Source organism: Buceros rhinoceros, unplaced genomic scaffold, assembly GCF_000710305.1.
Source record: "Buceros rhinoceros silvestris isolate BGI_N320 unplaced genomic scaffold, ASM71030v1 scaffold407, whole genome shotgun sequence".
NCBI classification, from domain to species: domain Eukaryota; kingdom Metazoa; phylum Chordata; class Aves; order Bucerotiformes; family Bucerotidae; genus Buceros; species Buceros rhinoceros.
Genome location: NW_010422518.1, coordinates 3,510 through 20,104, shown reverse-complemented (window position 1 = coordinate 20,104; position 16,595 = coordinate 3,510). Strand labels below are relative to the sequence as shown.

Here is a 16,595-nt window from a genome sequence, read left to right as displayed (position 1 = left end):
GTAAAAAATAAAGGTTTTAAAAAAAGAAAAAAAAAAAAAAAAGAAAAAGGCAGTCATCAATATTTGGCCTCAATTGAAAGGCCAAGGAAAACAGGAGAGCATTATCTTATGTAGATTGTAACATTTTATTAGTAGATTAAGGGGTTTGACAAGTCTCATTCATTCTGTTTCTCAATTGCTAAATTAAGGGTTAAGCACATTTGCTGAGAAATAACGCGTTGTTAACGTTCTGGCTTCTCATTACTAGCAGGCAGCCCCGTTTCTTTGGTTTGTACAGAAAGGATACCCGCCTCCGTAATGCAAGTATTAACTGGAGACACAGCAAATCTGTGTTTGCATCTCCAGACTGCTATGTCTTTGGGTAGGTTCCCCAGCTTCTCCATGTGTCAAAATACTCCAGGCTCCCAGAGGCATCACGGTGCCGAAGTAGCTGATGTTTAGGTGCCTTAGTAATGAGGCCATGGTGGTCTACTACGTATGAAACTAAGTAGAAGGTAGGAGTATCAAAGGCATAGTGGGTGCTCAGGCACCATTTGCCCTGACTCGCAGTGCATGTCTTGTGGGTCACCCTGGTCCTCTCACTCTGTAAGTGCCACTTTCATACATTTTCCTAAATATTCTCCCATGCCCTTGCTAAGTTTAGCCTCCATACTCCACTGAAAAGGTCTGTTGGCACCCTCAGGTATTTCATGTAAACTCAGGCAATACTTAACTACCTTCATCTTTGTAACAGAAACAAGTCCTAAAAGACCCACTGTTAAACTTCCAGTTTAGGCTTCTTCCTAAAATTAGTCCTTGGATTGCAACATGGGCTAGAGACATGATTTCATACCTGCTATTCCTGGAACTTCTTTCCTGCCCATGAACACCACCCGGTTATAACCCCTCCTAAACACACTTCCTTAAGGAGACCTCTAAAAGATAAATGATGGGTGTGATGTTGCAAGCCAGAGGTTGCTTTGTCAACAAGGAAGAGGCTCTTTCTCCCCATGCATGCGTGTGATGATAACCACTGAGCAAAACACAGCGTTACTGATGCAGGTATTGCAGGAGACCCTGCTCTCCTACCACAGCTATTTTACATTAGCCGCCTCACTCTGCCCGTGTTTCCTAAGGCTCCTTTCTTACCAGAGGGACAGCCGTGTCTGTGAGTCTGGGAAACAGCTGTTCACACCCATACTCCCATATTAGGGGGAAAAAAAATTTAAAATATAGTCCTCATGATGAGTGAGAATAATTCTTCCATTTTATCAAGTTACCTGGATCTTAAATCCAGTTTTCCCAGAGCTGCCTTGCTGGAAAAGGAACTGTTAACTTTATAGCAGTGAGAGATGTTATTTGTAAGACTGGGTTGGGAATGGTGAAAAAAACAGAACAGTGAGATGTTAAAGTTGCAACAAAACCTCAGTTCTTTAACGAAATGTCATCTGCATGTGACAGAGGAACAAAGTGGTTACAAAGCGGGAAGCCTGTAAAGTGGTGACTGATGGCTTCATTGTGTTTGGGACAGTTTCAGAGAGCAATTCCTCACTACTTGCTGGAAGAGCAGTGGTTCTACTCTTCCTTAGGCGGAGAGCCAGGCTGCTCATTCCCAGAAGTGATGAAAATAAGCAGCTTTAGCTGGAACTCCCGACACTTTCCCACAAAAGGACTCTTCCAATAGAGCCCCGCCAAACAAAAGCACAATTGTTCGCAGGCCTATGAAAATACTGCTCGCAGATGTCAAGTGAGCAACTTTAAAAGAGGAACCCAAGTTCTGATAGATGCCGGACTCTGGTCCCCATCAGACTGCCGTCACGCTCTGGTGATTCGTACACAGAAAGCATCAAGAAAGGCCTAGAAAGCTGTGCATGACGTGTGATTTCCTTCCTCTTCCTCTCCGAGGGCGGCAGTTCACAACCGACCTTTACTCTCTGAAGCGCTGAGAGACTGAAGAGCCAACAGACGTGTGTGTGCAGGGAAAGAAGCACTGAAGTCTTACGTGGGTCGGGTTTTCTAGGACTGCTTGTGTTTCATGCTTTGGTTCCTTGCAAAGTAAAGCAGGGGAAACAAAGGCAGTCAGAGGTGGTTCTCCTGGCCTTGGCAGAACTCTTTCATGCTCGGTGCTGTTGCTTACAGTGCACACAAGCATCTCACCGCTTTGGAGAAACCGGGACTCTAATGGGACAGAAAATCTCACGCAGCTCATTGTCTTTCACTAAAGCTGACAGCCCTCTGCAGCAGGATGCCCGTGGCTGTTCCCAGGCAGAGTGAAGGTGCTGCAGGAGCCCTACTGCAAACCCAGGCCAAACTGCAAATCCCTGGGCAAACACACCCTTGTGGCTTTATTACCTGCTAAAGAGCCACTTTCTCTGTCTGACCTCAGAGTCTCTGCCTTTGTACGTAAACATAGGGATGTCACCAGGGAACATCCAGGCCCCTCCCAGGAGCCTTTGGAGGTGAGCAGACATGCTTGCTTGGGATGCCAGTTCTGCAGTGGACTTCCAGGTCCCCACCCGGAGCTCCACTGCCTGAAATTATCCTTTAAGACAGTACCAGGACAGAGGAACCACAGGGTCCTGCAACAGCATCAGTGTTAACAGCTCTGGAGTTACTGACAAGCCGCTGGGGTGGGAGTCAGTTGCACATTCTCGTGTTCCCACATCAGCCTCCTTTCCCCACGTGTCCCTGGACTGCCTGAGCTGCTGGAATCTTCACCCCTTGAGCTGGTGTGTGTGGGAATCCCTTTGCCTCGCAATACCTTTTGAAGAGAGCCATTATCAGAACCACTGCAACCACTGACAGCTCCACGCTGCAGAAAGTAAAGCTTGCAGGCATCAGGAACACACTCCAGGATGTTGTCCCAGGACAGCTGACCCAAGCACATCAGATGGATACAACGGGCATTTGCTAACAGCAGGTGCTATATTTTTGGCCACATTTCTGTTGTTTGCAGCGATTTCTTCAGTTACGGAGCACGTGGCACCTTAAAGCTTGACGACACGGAGTTCACCATATTTTCTCAGAACTGCGAGCCAAGGAGATGTACCTGGAAGGCAGCAGCTCCGCGTTTCCATCCATGAGGCATTTCCATTTCACACCAGGTGAGCAGTGGCGTGTGTCACCCAGCAGAGAGCACTGCACACCCAGAAAGGGGGAAGGCAAAGGATTCCCACACGTCTATCATAACCATTTTTAACTGGATGTGTTCTTTTTTTTGAAGGGGATTTCTTCTCCTTCCTTCCCCAAGCCTTTTGCTCTTGGCAAAGGAATACAGCAACAAGTCAAACCAATCCTAGCTTTCCAGGAGACATGGAACAGATCACAGCCAAGCTCACATGTGAAAGTAAAAACCCTTCAGGATACACACAGGGCCAGAGCTGGGGGTGGTGCTGCCAGATACCCTCAACTGAAGTGTGAGGGTCAGTGTAAACTGCAGAGCGTTTCTTTAAAGAGGATGTGGCCTTAAAAATAACACGATGCCCCGGTACCTCTTGGTTTTGATACAGAAATAATTAGAGATCATGTTCTCAAACATTTCTCTAGAAATACTACAAAACTTTGCCCCTCTTGCTTTGAGGTGAGGTCAGATCATTTTGCTCTGGAAATTGAGCTTTTAAGAGCATTGCTACTTGGTGTGAAGTCACAAGACGAGTGTTTCGAAAGAGCCGAGAAAATGAAGGCAGCAGCAAAGCTGCATCTGCGATGAATGAAGTGCAGTGTCTGGAGCAGTAGAAGAGACTCTAAAGATCTCTATTTATATTTCATGTTTTTTCTGAGATGCCAAAGGTACTGTCTTGCCACATGAGGGGAGCAAGTCAGATTCTGAGGCTGTCCGCAGTTTCCCTGGGACCCCCTTTCTGTGCCTCGTTTATTCACCTGTAAGTGAGGGATTACGTTTTCTGTTCACAGCTTTGTCTTGTCTGTTTAACTGAGGAGCGCTTTGGGCTAGAGAGCCTTGTGTGGATGCCACTGCACTGCACAGCCGGGGGTAATCCAAATATTTACAGATTTCCACAACCGCTTGGAATGCCGTTAGCTGTACAGTTCCCCATCTAGGCTCCTGACTTACCTTTTGGTTAAAGTATGATTTGAGGTAACTGGTCACTCAAAGCACTGGTTTATTTCTGAATAATAAGCACTTAAGAACATCTGCCATTGAAGCCAAGAACTATTATAGGTTCAAGAATGAAACTAGACTAAAAAACCCTCAAGACCACTTTTCTTATGAATTACTAGACAGAACTGATACTAAAAAGAGGAAACCACTCTCTACAGACCACATAGCACAAAGCACCCTCCCAGCTGATAGATAAGGATTGCTGTTAAGGGGAATCTGGGCTCTGGTGCCGGCTTAGATTTTCTGGGCAAAGAACTCGAAAGGGAAAGGGCAATTTTAGAAGTTCACATCGACAGAGATGAACATCTTGAATTCATTTCTTCTGGAGTCTCTTGCCAAAAGAGCTCTTGATCTGGCCTGGTACCATTCTGCAGACAGTAGCAGTTTTGTTTAAATCAAGCCCTCCGGCGCTGATCACGCAGCTTGGCTGTGCAGAGATCCTCCCTCGCCGAGCCCAAGGCTGTCTGTGCAGCACAGTGTGTGTTCACTGCAGCGGGGGTGTTAAGCCCGGGCGTTTTCTGGTATTTAGGGGCTTTATCGCAAGAGGCTCCATTGGGAGATGCAACACTTGTCTTGGCTGAATGCCATCCTGGCAGCTCTGCGCCAAACACAAACCTGTAAGCAGGTCAGTCCAACTCTAGCTTCTCTAATGTCTCATGAGCCAACGGACGCAGTAAATAAACCTTGTGTGAAGCCAGGCGGTCTTTGAACCTTCCCACAGCAAACGCCCACGCGGTCGCCGCCTCTGCAGAAACAGGATTATCGTGCCAGTTACAGCACAAGTGCCAAGCTTTCCCAGGCTCCGGAAGTAAACCTTGTTGTTTGGGTTACACCCAGGCACACGTGGGTGGAGGCACTCATCCCCACATCCCCCTGTGTCAGAGCACAGTCAGTGTATCGAACTTCCCTTTCTTTGTTCGAGTCTTTCTTCGCTATGACTATGACTCACTAGGTTCGGGTCATTCCTTGATCAGATTGCTGTCATGGTGCTGTTAGTAAAGTCTGTGGAGCTAGATTTTATTCATGGTGTTGTGTTGGAGTATAGTTAGGAGAGGGTTCGCTAGGCACTGGATCAAACTCACCTGTGCTAGCACTGGGATCAGAGATACGACATTAGCGAATGGCAGGCCAGATTTAGTGCTGATTTATATAACAACAGAAAACATGTGTCACCCACCTAATTCTTGTTTGTGCTTCTGAGTGTGCTAACGGTAGCTGCTTCACGTGGTTAATGGAACTGAACGACCAGCGCCTTTGGAAACCTGTCAAGACAATCCCTTGGCACACTGGAAACCTCCCTTTGATGCCAGGGGGCCTGATGTCTTGCTGTTTGGCACATGGTGCTGAGGTCTGTAGGCATGGGGCAGCTTCTCAGCTGGCCCCATTCCTGGAGAGGTCCTCAGTTTAGAAAGGCCAACGGCCTCACAAAAAGCAGGACAACTCTCAGGATTGGGACAGCAGCAAACAGATATCTCAGTCTTGTGACACGCCACATCAGGATCGAAGTCCGTCCCAAACTAGGTCTTCTCACTACTGTTATCTGCGGTGGACCTTGGATTTTTTTTTTTCTTTTTGTCTTTCCCCTGACGCAATTAAGATGGAGCAATATTTCTCTCTTAAATCTTTCCTCTGGATGTGTTTCTTCTGCTGTGACCACAAGGAGGTAGTCAATAATTAACAGTGCCATCAAAACATACCCTAACGGCTCCTGCGCAGGTGCACAGGAAGATACGAAGTTACACTGCTATGAGCATACACCCATATATTTTTTCCATATAATTTTAATTTAATTTTTCCATGCTGGTATTTATTCTGGTACAAGATGACTTTTTGCAACTAATTTTCTATCATTTGAAAGCAGATTAAGGTAGTCTCCACCACAAAGAGGTGCTCGTCTTTTGGAGCAGGAGGTAACAGAGAAGGGAGTAGCATCAGTAAAATCCTAGTGGGTTAGTTACACTGGTAGAAGTAAAAAGGAAATGTGTGCACAGGTCATTGACCTGATGAGCTTTTTGGTTTGCCATGTAGTCATAGCACAGTGGGATTTCTGGTTTATGTTATGTGACCTAACATAATTGAAATAAAAATAAAAATGCCATTAAAAGAAGCAGAAAAATCCCACTTATTCTAATAGAGCAGTAAATTGCACCATGTATATACGATTTTCTTTTATAATTCACCTTTAAAGGGTATGTTTCTAGTCTAGTTGCTGAATTAGTATTTAGCCATCTGTCTCTGAAACTCTGACATTTATTGACAAAATAAAAAGGAACTCAAAGCTTCTGTTGGACTGCAGGGCTATTTCTCCGATTAACCCTATCCGTAATGAACTTCTGTTTTCCTGCAGAGCATACAAGATTTGAGAAGATTCTAGCTGGGACAAAGCACAGGTAAACGGCCGTTCAGGTGGTGTTAAAGAGGTGGAAAATAAAGAAAAGCTTCCTGTGCCTGTCCTTCAGAACCACACAGTGACAGCTTTCCTCTCCAGCTTTAAAAACTCCTCAGCTCCTGTCTGATTGTTGTTTCTAGTATGTCTCCTTGAAAACGCCGGTGTGTACCTCGCAGTGGGAGCAAGTTCTGCGCAGCATGTCGTAGTTCGTAGCAGTGTAACACCCACTTGTTCCCGGTGAGGGACGGGATCTGTCAGGCACACTTGCGTGATTAGTACTATTCAGTTCAGTGGGACACAGGCCAGGTCTGCTCTTCGCTAGTGCAGCCCTCAGGCAGAGCTTCTTTCCAGAGTAACAGTTCATCCGTGACTCTCCCCACGTACTTGGCACTTTCAGAAATTTCAGAGCACCAGCAATGCAACGCAACTTTTCACCTCAGCAATCCTGCGCTCTAACTTCTTCAGCATTATACAGCTCCCACACAGCAACTCACTCATAGCATTGGTGCCCAAGTGTTATCCGAGCCTTTGCAACCTGTCTGGGTTTAAAAAAAATAATTATGTATGGATTTTACCCATGCCAAGGAGCTGCGATTTTTGCCCAGACCGAGAATCATGCCTACAGCTCTACCAGGTCAGAGGCCAGGCTAAGCCCATCAGTAAATATTTGTCTCCTTGATGCACCAAAGAACTCAGCCATCTGGAGTAAAAGTGAACATTCGGGATCTTACAATCTCATGTTAGAAATAAATAGCGATCTGCCCCAGAACTTCTGTCTGGAATCCAAGCAGTTGTACAAGGCATAACCTTGCTGATAACTAATATTGTTATAATGACTCAAACAAAGTTACTGATTACTTATCTGAGGTTTACCCTGGCTTTCTTTTCGTTCTGGTACATCAATAATTAAAGCTGTTCTGAAATAGCCTATTGCAGCTGGGTTCGTGTGCTGTGTGGAGTGGTGGTTATAAAACAGGATGATCCTTGTGCAGAAGCTGGCATCGTACAGAACCCCATCGGCCTCACTCAGGTGGTTCTGATCTGAGATAGTTCCTTGGATGAACAGTGTCTGCCTGACGCCTTCACCAGATTTCCCATGGGATCTTACATAACCTCTGTCCTTCGTGAGAATACTCTAATGTATAAGGAAAAGAGGTCATGGGCTTCATCCACCCTATTTCACTGTTCCAATGGAAGAACTCATTCAGTATTTAAAAAATAGATCACACAAAATGCTTAGCAGTGTTATTCAGTCTCGCCCTAAGGGATTCAACTAAAATGCCATATATGAACGTGGAAAACAAATACTGTTTTCAGAGCATATCCAGAGAAATAACTTCCTTCTGACTCAAGCTCCAGTTTTCTCTAGGACTTCCTCCTCTCTGGTTTCAGCCAGCCACTGCAGGCCAGTTTTTTAGGCAGAGGCTACTCTGTCCCCTGGGCTTCCAAGCCAGGCAGTCTCTGGGGACCAGTTTGCAAACTGTCCCTGCACCTTTAGCCATTCCTTCACCCTGCCCCTCGTCTGAAGGCCGGACAGGATGGCCTTGGGATGCAACTAGCAGGAAGCTCTGTAGAGCTGGACTTCCAGATGAAAATCTGCTTAGCTCTGTGCTATTTACACCAGGAGAAGCCAGCCTAATAATTTTAGTGCCTGTGAGATGGAGACTTTGGCAATTAAAGCACAGACTTTTCCAGGGTGGCAGAATGTAGGATTTGCTTTGGAAATGAGAGCAGTACATTGTCTGAAATGCTCCTTCCTCTCCATCTGCTACGGCCAGGGCTCACTCCCCAAAGCAGAGAGCACCCAGTTCACTGCTGGTCCCTTCCTGGGACGGAGGCTTCATTGTGAAATCAGATTGCCTTTCTCTTTTTTTTCTTTTTCTTTTCTTTGCCTTTTTTTTCACCTTCTCCTCCTTGAGAGTTGTTACTTAAGAACAGCTGGGAGGGAGTTGGTATCAGCCTGGGACAGGTTTAATTGCAATCAAGCCAAATTCAAGCCAAAAAGAACCAAATTCTGTTCTCCTGAGGAAACTCCTTCCCTAAACCTTTAATCCTTCAGTTCCTTCCTCCCGGCGTTCTTTGGGGAAGGTGTTTCCTGGGGAATACCCCATTTTGTGTTCTTCGTGAATGCTGCTACTCCTGAGGTGCTGCTTCTCTGCTTCTGCTGGCTGCGTGCTGGGACCCCGTGATTCCCTGGACCACGCTGCCTGCCTCAGCTCCTCTGCCTGTAAATCATTTGTGGGTTTCTTGTGCTTCTCGAAATGTTAATATCAAAGTTGTAATAGCAGCTTTGGTTCTCAAAATTTGTGCTGCTCAGGCATCCAGGCCTGTCAGAAAGTGCTGCTATGAGCAAATGGAAGGGAAGCTGAATATGCACCAATCAAAAATGATCTTTACGGTTACATTCCCAGGAGAGCATCTCTCTGCAAAGTACAACTGGTTATGACCCAAGGGTCCCTCAGTCTCTCTGGTGCTACAAGGAACACCAGCGGCTTTGTAACTCATCTCTCATAGCACTTCTCAACGAGGTTCAGTGTCCTCAAGTCACAGTGCCACTCAGCTTCTGCTTCTCTTAGTCCCAGCTAATGAGCTGTGTCTTCCCTGCATCACTAGCACGAGCCTCAGGAATATCTTGAGTTGGTCATATGGTGATAGTCCAGAAAAATCCTCGGGGCACTCCTCCTTCCCACAGCTGCCAAATGCAGACATAAACATCTCCAACACTCAGGCATACCTGATCAAGCTTAACTGATCAAGCGGTTAAAGCCCAGCTAAGCATCTCGGGAGGCTGTGTCCCTCTCCCTGGTTGTGTACAGAGGAGGAACTGTGCTTTGGGAAGGTATTTCTGTATCTCTGGGAGAAACTGCATGCCAGACCTTATCGATGGGCTCTGATTTGTACAATGGTCAGAACTGGAAACTCCTGGAGGCTGTTGGGGATGAAGCAGTTGTGAGCCTCACCTTGTGGTTCCCACCCCCCCACCCCCCCCAGCAGGCAGAGGCTTGTAAACATTTTAAATTATTATAAATACTCTCACTAATGAGATAAGCTTGTGCACTTAGTCTAAAATTGTCATCTATGTCCTGGGAAAAAGGTTAGAACAAACAATAACTGATGCAGGCAGAGCTGGAAGCAGGCTGGGAATGTGTGGAGGAGGTTTCCTTTTGGAAGAGCTGGGACGCAGTGTTGAGTTGAAGGGGAGGAGGCAGGCATGGTGTTTTCTTCCTCCGCTTCCATAAATGACAGCTTTTAGAGAACACAACCTGAGGGGACCCTTCAATAAGTCTCTTCTGAAAGGCTCTAAATTTAAGTCATGCTTGCTAATTCCAGGACTGGCACTGTGGTCTGCAGAACCAGGCACTTGGCAAGCCTAGCTGCAGCTCAGCGCATAGAGGTGCTAAAGCAAGCACGGCTTCACCTCACACGCTTGCACCTCTTGCGAGCCTGTGGAGAGAGCTTTGTAAGCATCTCTCTGGTAACACAAACCATGTCTTAAAATCTCAGTCTTGAATCTCTCAAAGTTGGCAGCATTTATGAAAGGAAATTTATTCTGGATCATGTTGGACTCCTGATTACCTTTTCTTAATTTTCTTACAACTCTGTGTGGTGCCCAGGGGTGTGGGGTCATCCTTCTTGCCTGTGCTTCGGATGTGCTTCTGCAGTGTAAACATGCACATGTGAGCCAAACTGGCATTTGGGAACGCATCTGGGCCTTTCCATCAGCTTGGGGACACCCGAGTCTGCCAACCTGAAGCTTGAGGCATACGTGTCCTAAAAAAGAGCCAAGAATCATGGCGATACTGAGGCTTTACTGTGCTCAGGCATGGAGGAACAGAGCAGATCAGTAAACACTCGATGTAGTACAACATCCTGCCCCAACAGAAACATCTGCTCTGCACTGCTGCATTATAAACCCCCAAACCCACACAACCTTTCCAATACCAGTGCCCAGCCAGAGAGTAAATGACCAAACTCCTCCTCAGTAAAGGAGACGTTTCCTCTTTCCCCCTGCCTATTTTGATACTTCTGTCTATTGCTTTAGTGTTAGCACACTTCCCTCTTAGCAAGAGCTTCTGGCCCAGTAATTCTCAATTACTTATGTCTTTCTGTCTTCCCTTGCAGGAAATTTTGCAAGCTGGTGCAACATCCCTTTTCCCTGTCGATGATCCTTGTTGCCTGCCCTGCCGAGCTGCGCAAGCAGCATGGCACAGGACTAGCTCTGCTCCCTTGACGAGGGTCCTGTCACCATGCTTGACTTTGATACCCAGAGCACGCCTCAGCAGAGGACTGCAAAAGGGTTTATAGACAGTAACTCGCCACAGAGCTACTTGCCATGCAGAATATGCTTCTAGATGGCTGTGCACAGATCTGATCCAGGTCTGCTCAGCAGCACACCAACACCACGAAGGTGCTGCTTTGCTCAGGTCACCTTCTCTTTTTATGAGCTGTTTTTATCTAGGCCAGGCTGTTTACAGCATGGTAGCAGCAGCAGCAAGGCACGCTTTAGCCTACAAACCACTTCCACCCATCTTCCCAACAGTCTGGAGGCGCGGGTTAGTCCTGACTGTACACTCAGTGGTAATGGCCCCGGCGTGTTGTTCAAAGTTGTAGAGTAATTATTTCCCTCATCAGGCAGAGCTGTTAAGTACAAACTTCAAAATCACATCTGTCTGCATCCATCTGCTTCGTCTTTGCTGAAAGAGCAATACTGGTAGCCAATTCAATTAGCTGCAGTATTTTTATGAAAAATCCTGTGCCCAACAGGCGAGGCATTAAGTAGCACGGTGACACGTGCATTTTCTCTTGCCTTGCGAGCTGGGCCTTCGTTCCTGAGGAAGGTCTGTCCTGTTGGCTTTGTGTAGTACTCCCTGGAAAGTTGATTTATGGTGTTTGGAAACTGTTCGGGGGAATATTCCTGGAAAGTAGGTCTGGGTGTCTGGGCTGAGCTTTTTAGAAGAGGAGTTTGATTGCTTGCGCTTGGTTGGTGTGTTTCTTGTCTATGTGCAAATAAAATAAGTTACACTGAAGACAGACTGAAATACCACATCACTTCTCTTTTGCTGAATCTGACAGCAAGTGTTGCCCCGGGACAGCGGGGACTAGAGACACAGAGCAGCAGGGATGGTTAGTCCCACTAGAACTAGGTAGTGTTGATAAATCAGTCACCAGATGCGTTATCAGGAAACTTTTATACAAGTTTTTAATAAAAAAATTCAACAAAAAAATATATATAATCAGGCATTTTATGCAATGCATACATTCTTTATATCTGCAGGTACAGATAAATAACAGAAGGCAAAACCAAGTATTTTGCTTGTCTTTGGCCATTAACCAATAATCACCCCCGAAGAGATATTATAGGGTTAAAGAATAATAAACCGAGTCTGTAAACTTCTCTCATTACAGACCAAGTATCAGGCAATAATACAGTAGTTAGATTTTTAGAAATGTAAGGAAGTATTTCTTTAACGCTGCCCAATACTAACATCATACCTGGTTTGCTGCTATGGAACTTAAGGCCTTCTTTAGCTGACACACAGGCACCATTCCCAGCGTGACGTCAGGGATACCCCAACCCTTCCCTTACCGCTTCCCTTCCCCATACATTGCTCTAAAAAGCCACCCTGTACCTCTTTGTGACATCAACCAGCACGAATTCTTATCTGTGGATCAGTTTCCTGAACCCCAAACAATGTACATACATCCAGAGCTGTTAAGCTTCCTTAAGTCAATATTTTTTCTAACGCAGTGTCCCAGAATAATAGCTATCCTTCCACTTTACAGCACTGATGCAGCTGATGGCTCTACCAAAGCAATATATACATGATACACATTAAAAATCATAAAAGCCGTTTTTAAAGGTACATTGGTAACGTAGCAGCTCATGTCTATGTATGTACATGGTTTCACAGTTACAGTTTAGAAAATTGAGAACACCAGGAATACTTCTACTATGTTTTCTATAAATATTAAAAAAAAATCACCTGTCAGGCATTTTGACAAAATATTATTTAGGTTATCACTTTAAATAGCTCTTGAAAACCTGTAGAGTTTTAAGCTTAAAGGCTGTAAAGTTTGAGGATTCTTTTGAGTGTTTTGCCAGTTTCAGCAGCTGGGCCACCTGCTGGTTTGAGATTTTACTGTATTTTAAATTCAAATCTGGTAACAAAGGAACTCCACCACTTTTGATGGGATAGGCAAGTTCTTGACTTGGCTGGTGGGCATCACTCTTCGAATAGCCATGCGACAGAGGTGTTGGAGACTGGAGACTTGTCTTGGAGTTGCCCAGAAGTACACGCTGCCATCCTGAGTCCTGCACACAAAAAACAAAACCAAAAAACCCACCAGAATTATCCCACCCGAATGATTCAGCTTCGCACAAATTCTCACACGCATTGCTTAGTTCTAGCTGTTCATTTACACAAGATGCCAGTTCATCTTTTAAGCTACGGCAGCACAATTAGCAGCTTGCTGATCATCTATGCAACAGGCCCAGGCAGATCTGCCCACAGCCATGGAGTACACCCTACACCCCCGAAACAGAGTAACTGCCCTTGATCATCTAACAGTCTTTTTCCAATCCACAGGTCTGTGGGTCTGTCTTTTATTTATTCTCAAAGATAAGAAATGAGTTTATCAGCTTCTTGATTTTGCTGCCATTCCAGGCATGTTTAAACAAATAGTACCAGGAGTAAAACCAAGTCAGGAGCATCAAGTTGCAAGTCACAACTGAAGATTTTTAGAACACTTAGCCACTGTTTTAACCTTTCCTGTTACCTTAATATTTTGGGATCAATAAAGCGTATACTTGCCCTGCAGCTAGAACACTGCCATCAGTAGAGAAAGTACAGCAGAGCCCATTGTTCAGAGGTGCAACTTGTACAGGGTATTCTTCATCAATTCTCCAGAACCTCACCATTCTGCAAAGGGAAGAACAAAGCAGAAAGTTAGAGCAGACAGTTAATTCTGCCTGGGATCTCCTGAAGCTGCACAAGAATCTAGAGTGAAGCAGAGCTCAGGGAATTTTTATAAACATTTTAACTATGCATGTAAAGTGTTTCCGATTTAGCCTGAAATGCTGCAACTTCTTCATTCCTGATGTATACATTGACCTGTGCTTCCTCAACCATTCTAACCGCCAATTAAAACAAAAGATTGTCTTCAACAGCAGAAAGCAATAACCTCAACTACAGATTTAGACAATCTCTCAAGTGTCGTATCTGCTAGGAAATCCCCACAGTACTTGTCTCAGTTAAAAAACTAAAACCCTTCTGTAGACAGCTGAATGCTCTTGCTGTCATCCTGAGAAAGTGTTCCTCACGCTCCTAAAACATAGCTCTTCAGGATGGTGTTTGCAGCGTTAGAAGTTGAACTGGAGATCACAGAATACTCCTCATTTGATGTTGGAATCTACTACTAAACGAGAGACTTAGCTGCATTAACTCCATTTACATTTTTCACTGTTTACAACCCCTCTTTAGCTGTTTTCAGCTGTTACACATTTAAGATCATCTGCTCTATACAACTAATTATTTCTACATTCAGAATGAACGTTAACATGTACCAGACAACTCATCTGCTTTTACTAAGACCATCAGAAGTCATTTCTCCGTTAAAAAAAATAAAAAGCGCTGACTTAGTATTTAAAAGTTCCTGTCACATGGGAAGAATGAGGACTCCAACAACCCTTTCCTCATACTTACTTATCATCAGCAAGGCTTGCAATGTGCAGTCCATCGTGACTGAAAGATACTGATCTGACCCATCGGTCATTTGCACCTCCGGCAAATATTGGTGTAGGAGCTGGAAACAGATGCCTGGAGACAGAGAGACACTTAGTGAGGAGCAGAAGGTGTAGAACTACGGGGGTGTTTCCTTCAGCCAAAACTAGCAAAGCTGAGGAAGACCAAATGGATTGAACACTTTACCACAAAATCAGGAGTGGTGAGGGAATTACTGTATCTTTTGTAGTCCTGAACACTTCAACTGTGGTGAAAGGGCTTAAATTAGTATCCATTAAAGTATCAGTGCTTTAACTTCTCTCTGACAGAATAATCTGCTCTGCCACTGTAAAACTTCCATCAGCCACTGCTAAGATATTTCCCAAGTCTAATTATCAGCTAAATAGACAAACCCAGAAATTTTCAGTAGTCATCTTCGCTCTAGGAGAAAGCTTCCAGATTTGACCACTTTACTTACCCAAATTCCATGAGAATAACTCCAATATGTGGATCCCAGACATAGACTCGAGTATCGTAAGATGCAGTAGCCAGTAAAGCTCCATCAGGAGAAAACTCACAAGCTACAACATCATTGTGATGTCCTTCAAGTTTCCGAATCATGGAGTATTTATCCATATCCCAGAGAAAAACCTGCAATCAAATCAGCTAATGTTATAGCTCTGCTCGGAGATGCAATGAAGCATTTACTTCTCTTTTTTTTTAAGTATAACTGCTAGTCTTACTTAGGATTATATTAAAATCAGGCATTATGAATTACTACAATTAAGAAATATGCTCAGTGTCATACTCAGATTAAAATCAAGTTTTTTAAAAATAATTAAAGCAGACATGCAAGTTCTAACTCAAGTTTGTTAAATGTTATTAACAAAATAAGCCAAAATATAAGATAAAGGCAACACAATTTAACCACGTAGCTTACTGAAATTCATGTATTACAAAACTATTTTATTAAAATATGCAGAAATAAATAGGGTTAAACTCTACAGTCCCCTCTTTTCAGTAACTACCAAAATTTTAAGAAATATACAGACAGAAAATGTAAGGTTAACATATTGTTACTCCAGTGGCATCCCTTTGAGTTTAAGATCACTTGTTTACAATTGGCTTGGATCACCAACGTCAGCCTAGGAAGAGAAACAGATACTGCAAGCAAAAAGAATTTTCACAGCCAAAAGTTACGTCTTTGGCAAAACAATAGGGAAGATTAACCACATCATTAGAAACAATTTATGCATTTTAAAACAAGTCAACAGTAAAAAGACATTAACATTACAATTTACCAGGCTAATTGCATATTGTATTATAAATATTGATAAATGATGATAGCATTCTGGGATTTTACGTGCAGTTGTACATTACATATAATCAAAATAAAGACTGTGCAGAATTACTTAATAGGAACAATCTATGTACTGCAGCATAATTTTATAGAAAATGTAAGTCTTTAGCATAAAACATGCCTGCAAGAGCTCATTGGGTCCTTGATTTTTGCCCTGACTCGCTTTTACTGCACAGAGTAAATACTGACATCTTGGATAAATGTCTGTGTTTGACCGAAGCAAACAAAGCCTTAGTGCCTCTCATACTTTCTAAAACTGAACCATTTTACAATCAGTTATAAACGTGTCGACCAATTTCTCCAAGAAAACCCCAACATTCCATAACAGTGGAAACTAAGTTTTAGGAGTCAGTGCGTTTCACTGCTTGAAAAGTATTAAAAAAAAAAAAAGAAAGAAAGAAAGCAGAAAGTGGACATCGACCAGCACCTGCGTACGTACAGTACACCTTGCAGTCGAAGGCAAGGTTACTTCGTCCTATGGTAAAGTTCGCCCCCAGCCTGGTAGCCAGAGATGCCACTCTTTCTGCCCAGCTAACACCATTGTGCTCCTGGGTGAGTGGTGCCAGCTTAACCTCAATCACACCAATATTGCTGCCACCACCTGGGACAGGGAAAGCAAGAGCTTATGGAAAACACACAGCCTAAAGATTGCAACGTATACATCCACATCTGCTCTAGTGCAAGAGAAAACGAACCCCAGACCTCAGCTGTCCTCTATCGAATCTGCACTAACAGTTCACAATGCATTTGAACAGTCATCCCTGTGAAGTGCTGTCCAACGACTGAGCTGGGCTTTCAGCTCAGCATTGCAAGGCTTCATTAAACTACCTACACAGCCCCTCTCAGACCGAGTTCCCCTTCTGTTTTATCCTAATGCTCCAGTGCCAAGAAAAGCAGCTTATGGCATGTGCGCTGTCCCTGCACTGCTTTCAGTTTCTAGCAGGGCAGACCACATATGCTGTTCCTTGTTCTAGATCTTTTAGACTCAAGTGCCATTTGTATTGGAAAACATGTAGAAACATTTTT

The 16,595-nt window shown here is 44.3% G+C and overlaps 1 protein-coding gene across 1 annotated transcript in view; it reads right to left on the bottom strand.

The window, feature by feature from the left end:
* Window positions 1-11,678: 11,678 nt before the first annotated feature.
* The window catches only part of WSB1 (WD repeat and SOCS box containing 1), a gene marked incomplete at its 5' end in the record, with an annotated part of 8,040 nt that continues 3,123 nt past the window's right edge, over window positions 11,679-16,595 (bottom strand). Inside the window, 4 exons of the mRNA XM_010140041.1 lie at window positions 11,679-12,801; window positions 13,301-13,408; window positions 14,192-14,305; window positions 14,688-14,860. Coding sequence (XP_010138343.1) covers window positions 12,642-12,801; window positions 13,301-13,408; window positions 14,192-14,305; window positions 14,688-14,860 — 555 coding nt within the window. The remainder of the gene's footprint in view (window positions 12,802-13,300; window positions 13,409-14,191; window positions 14,306-14,687; window positions 14,861-16,595) is intronic.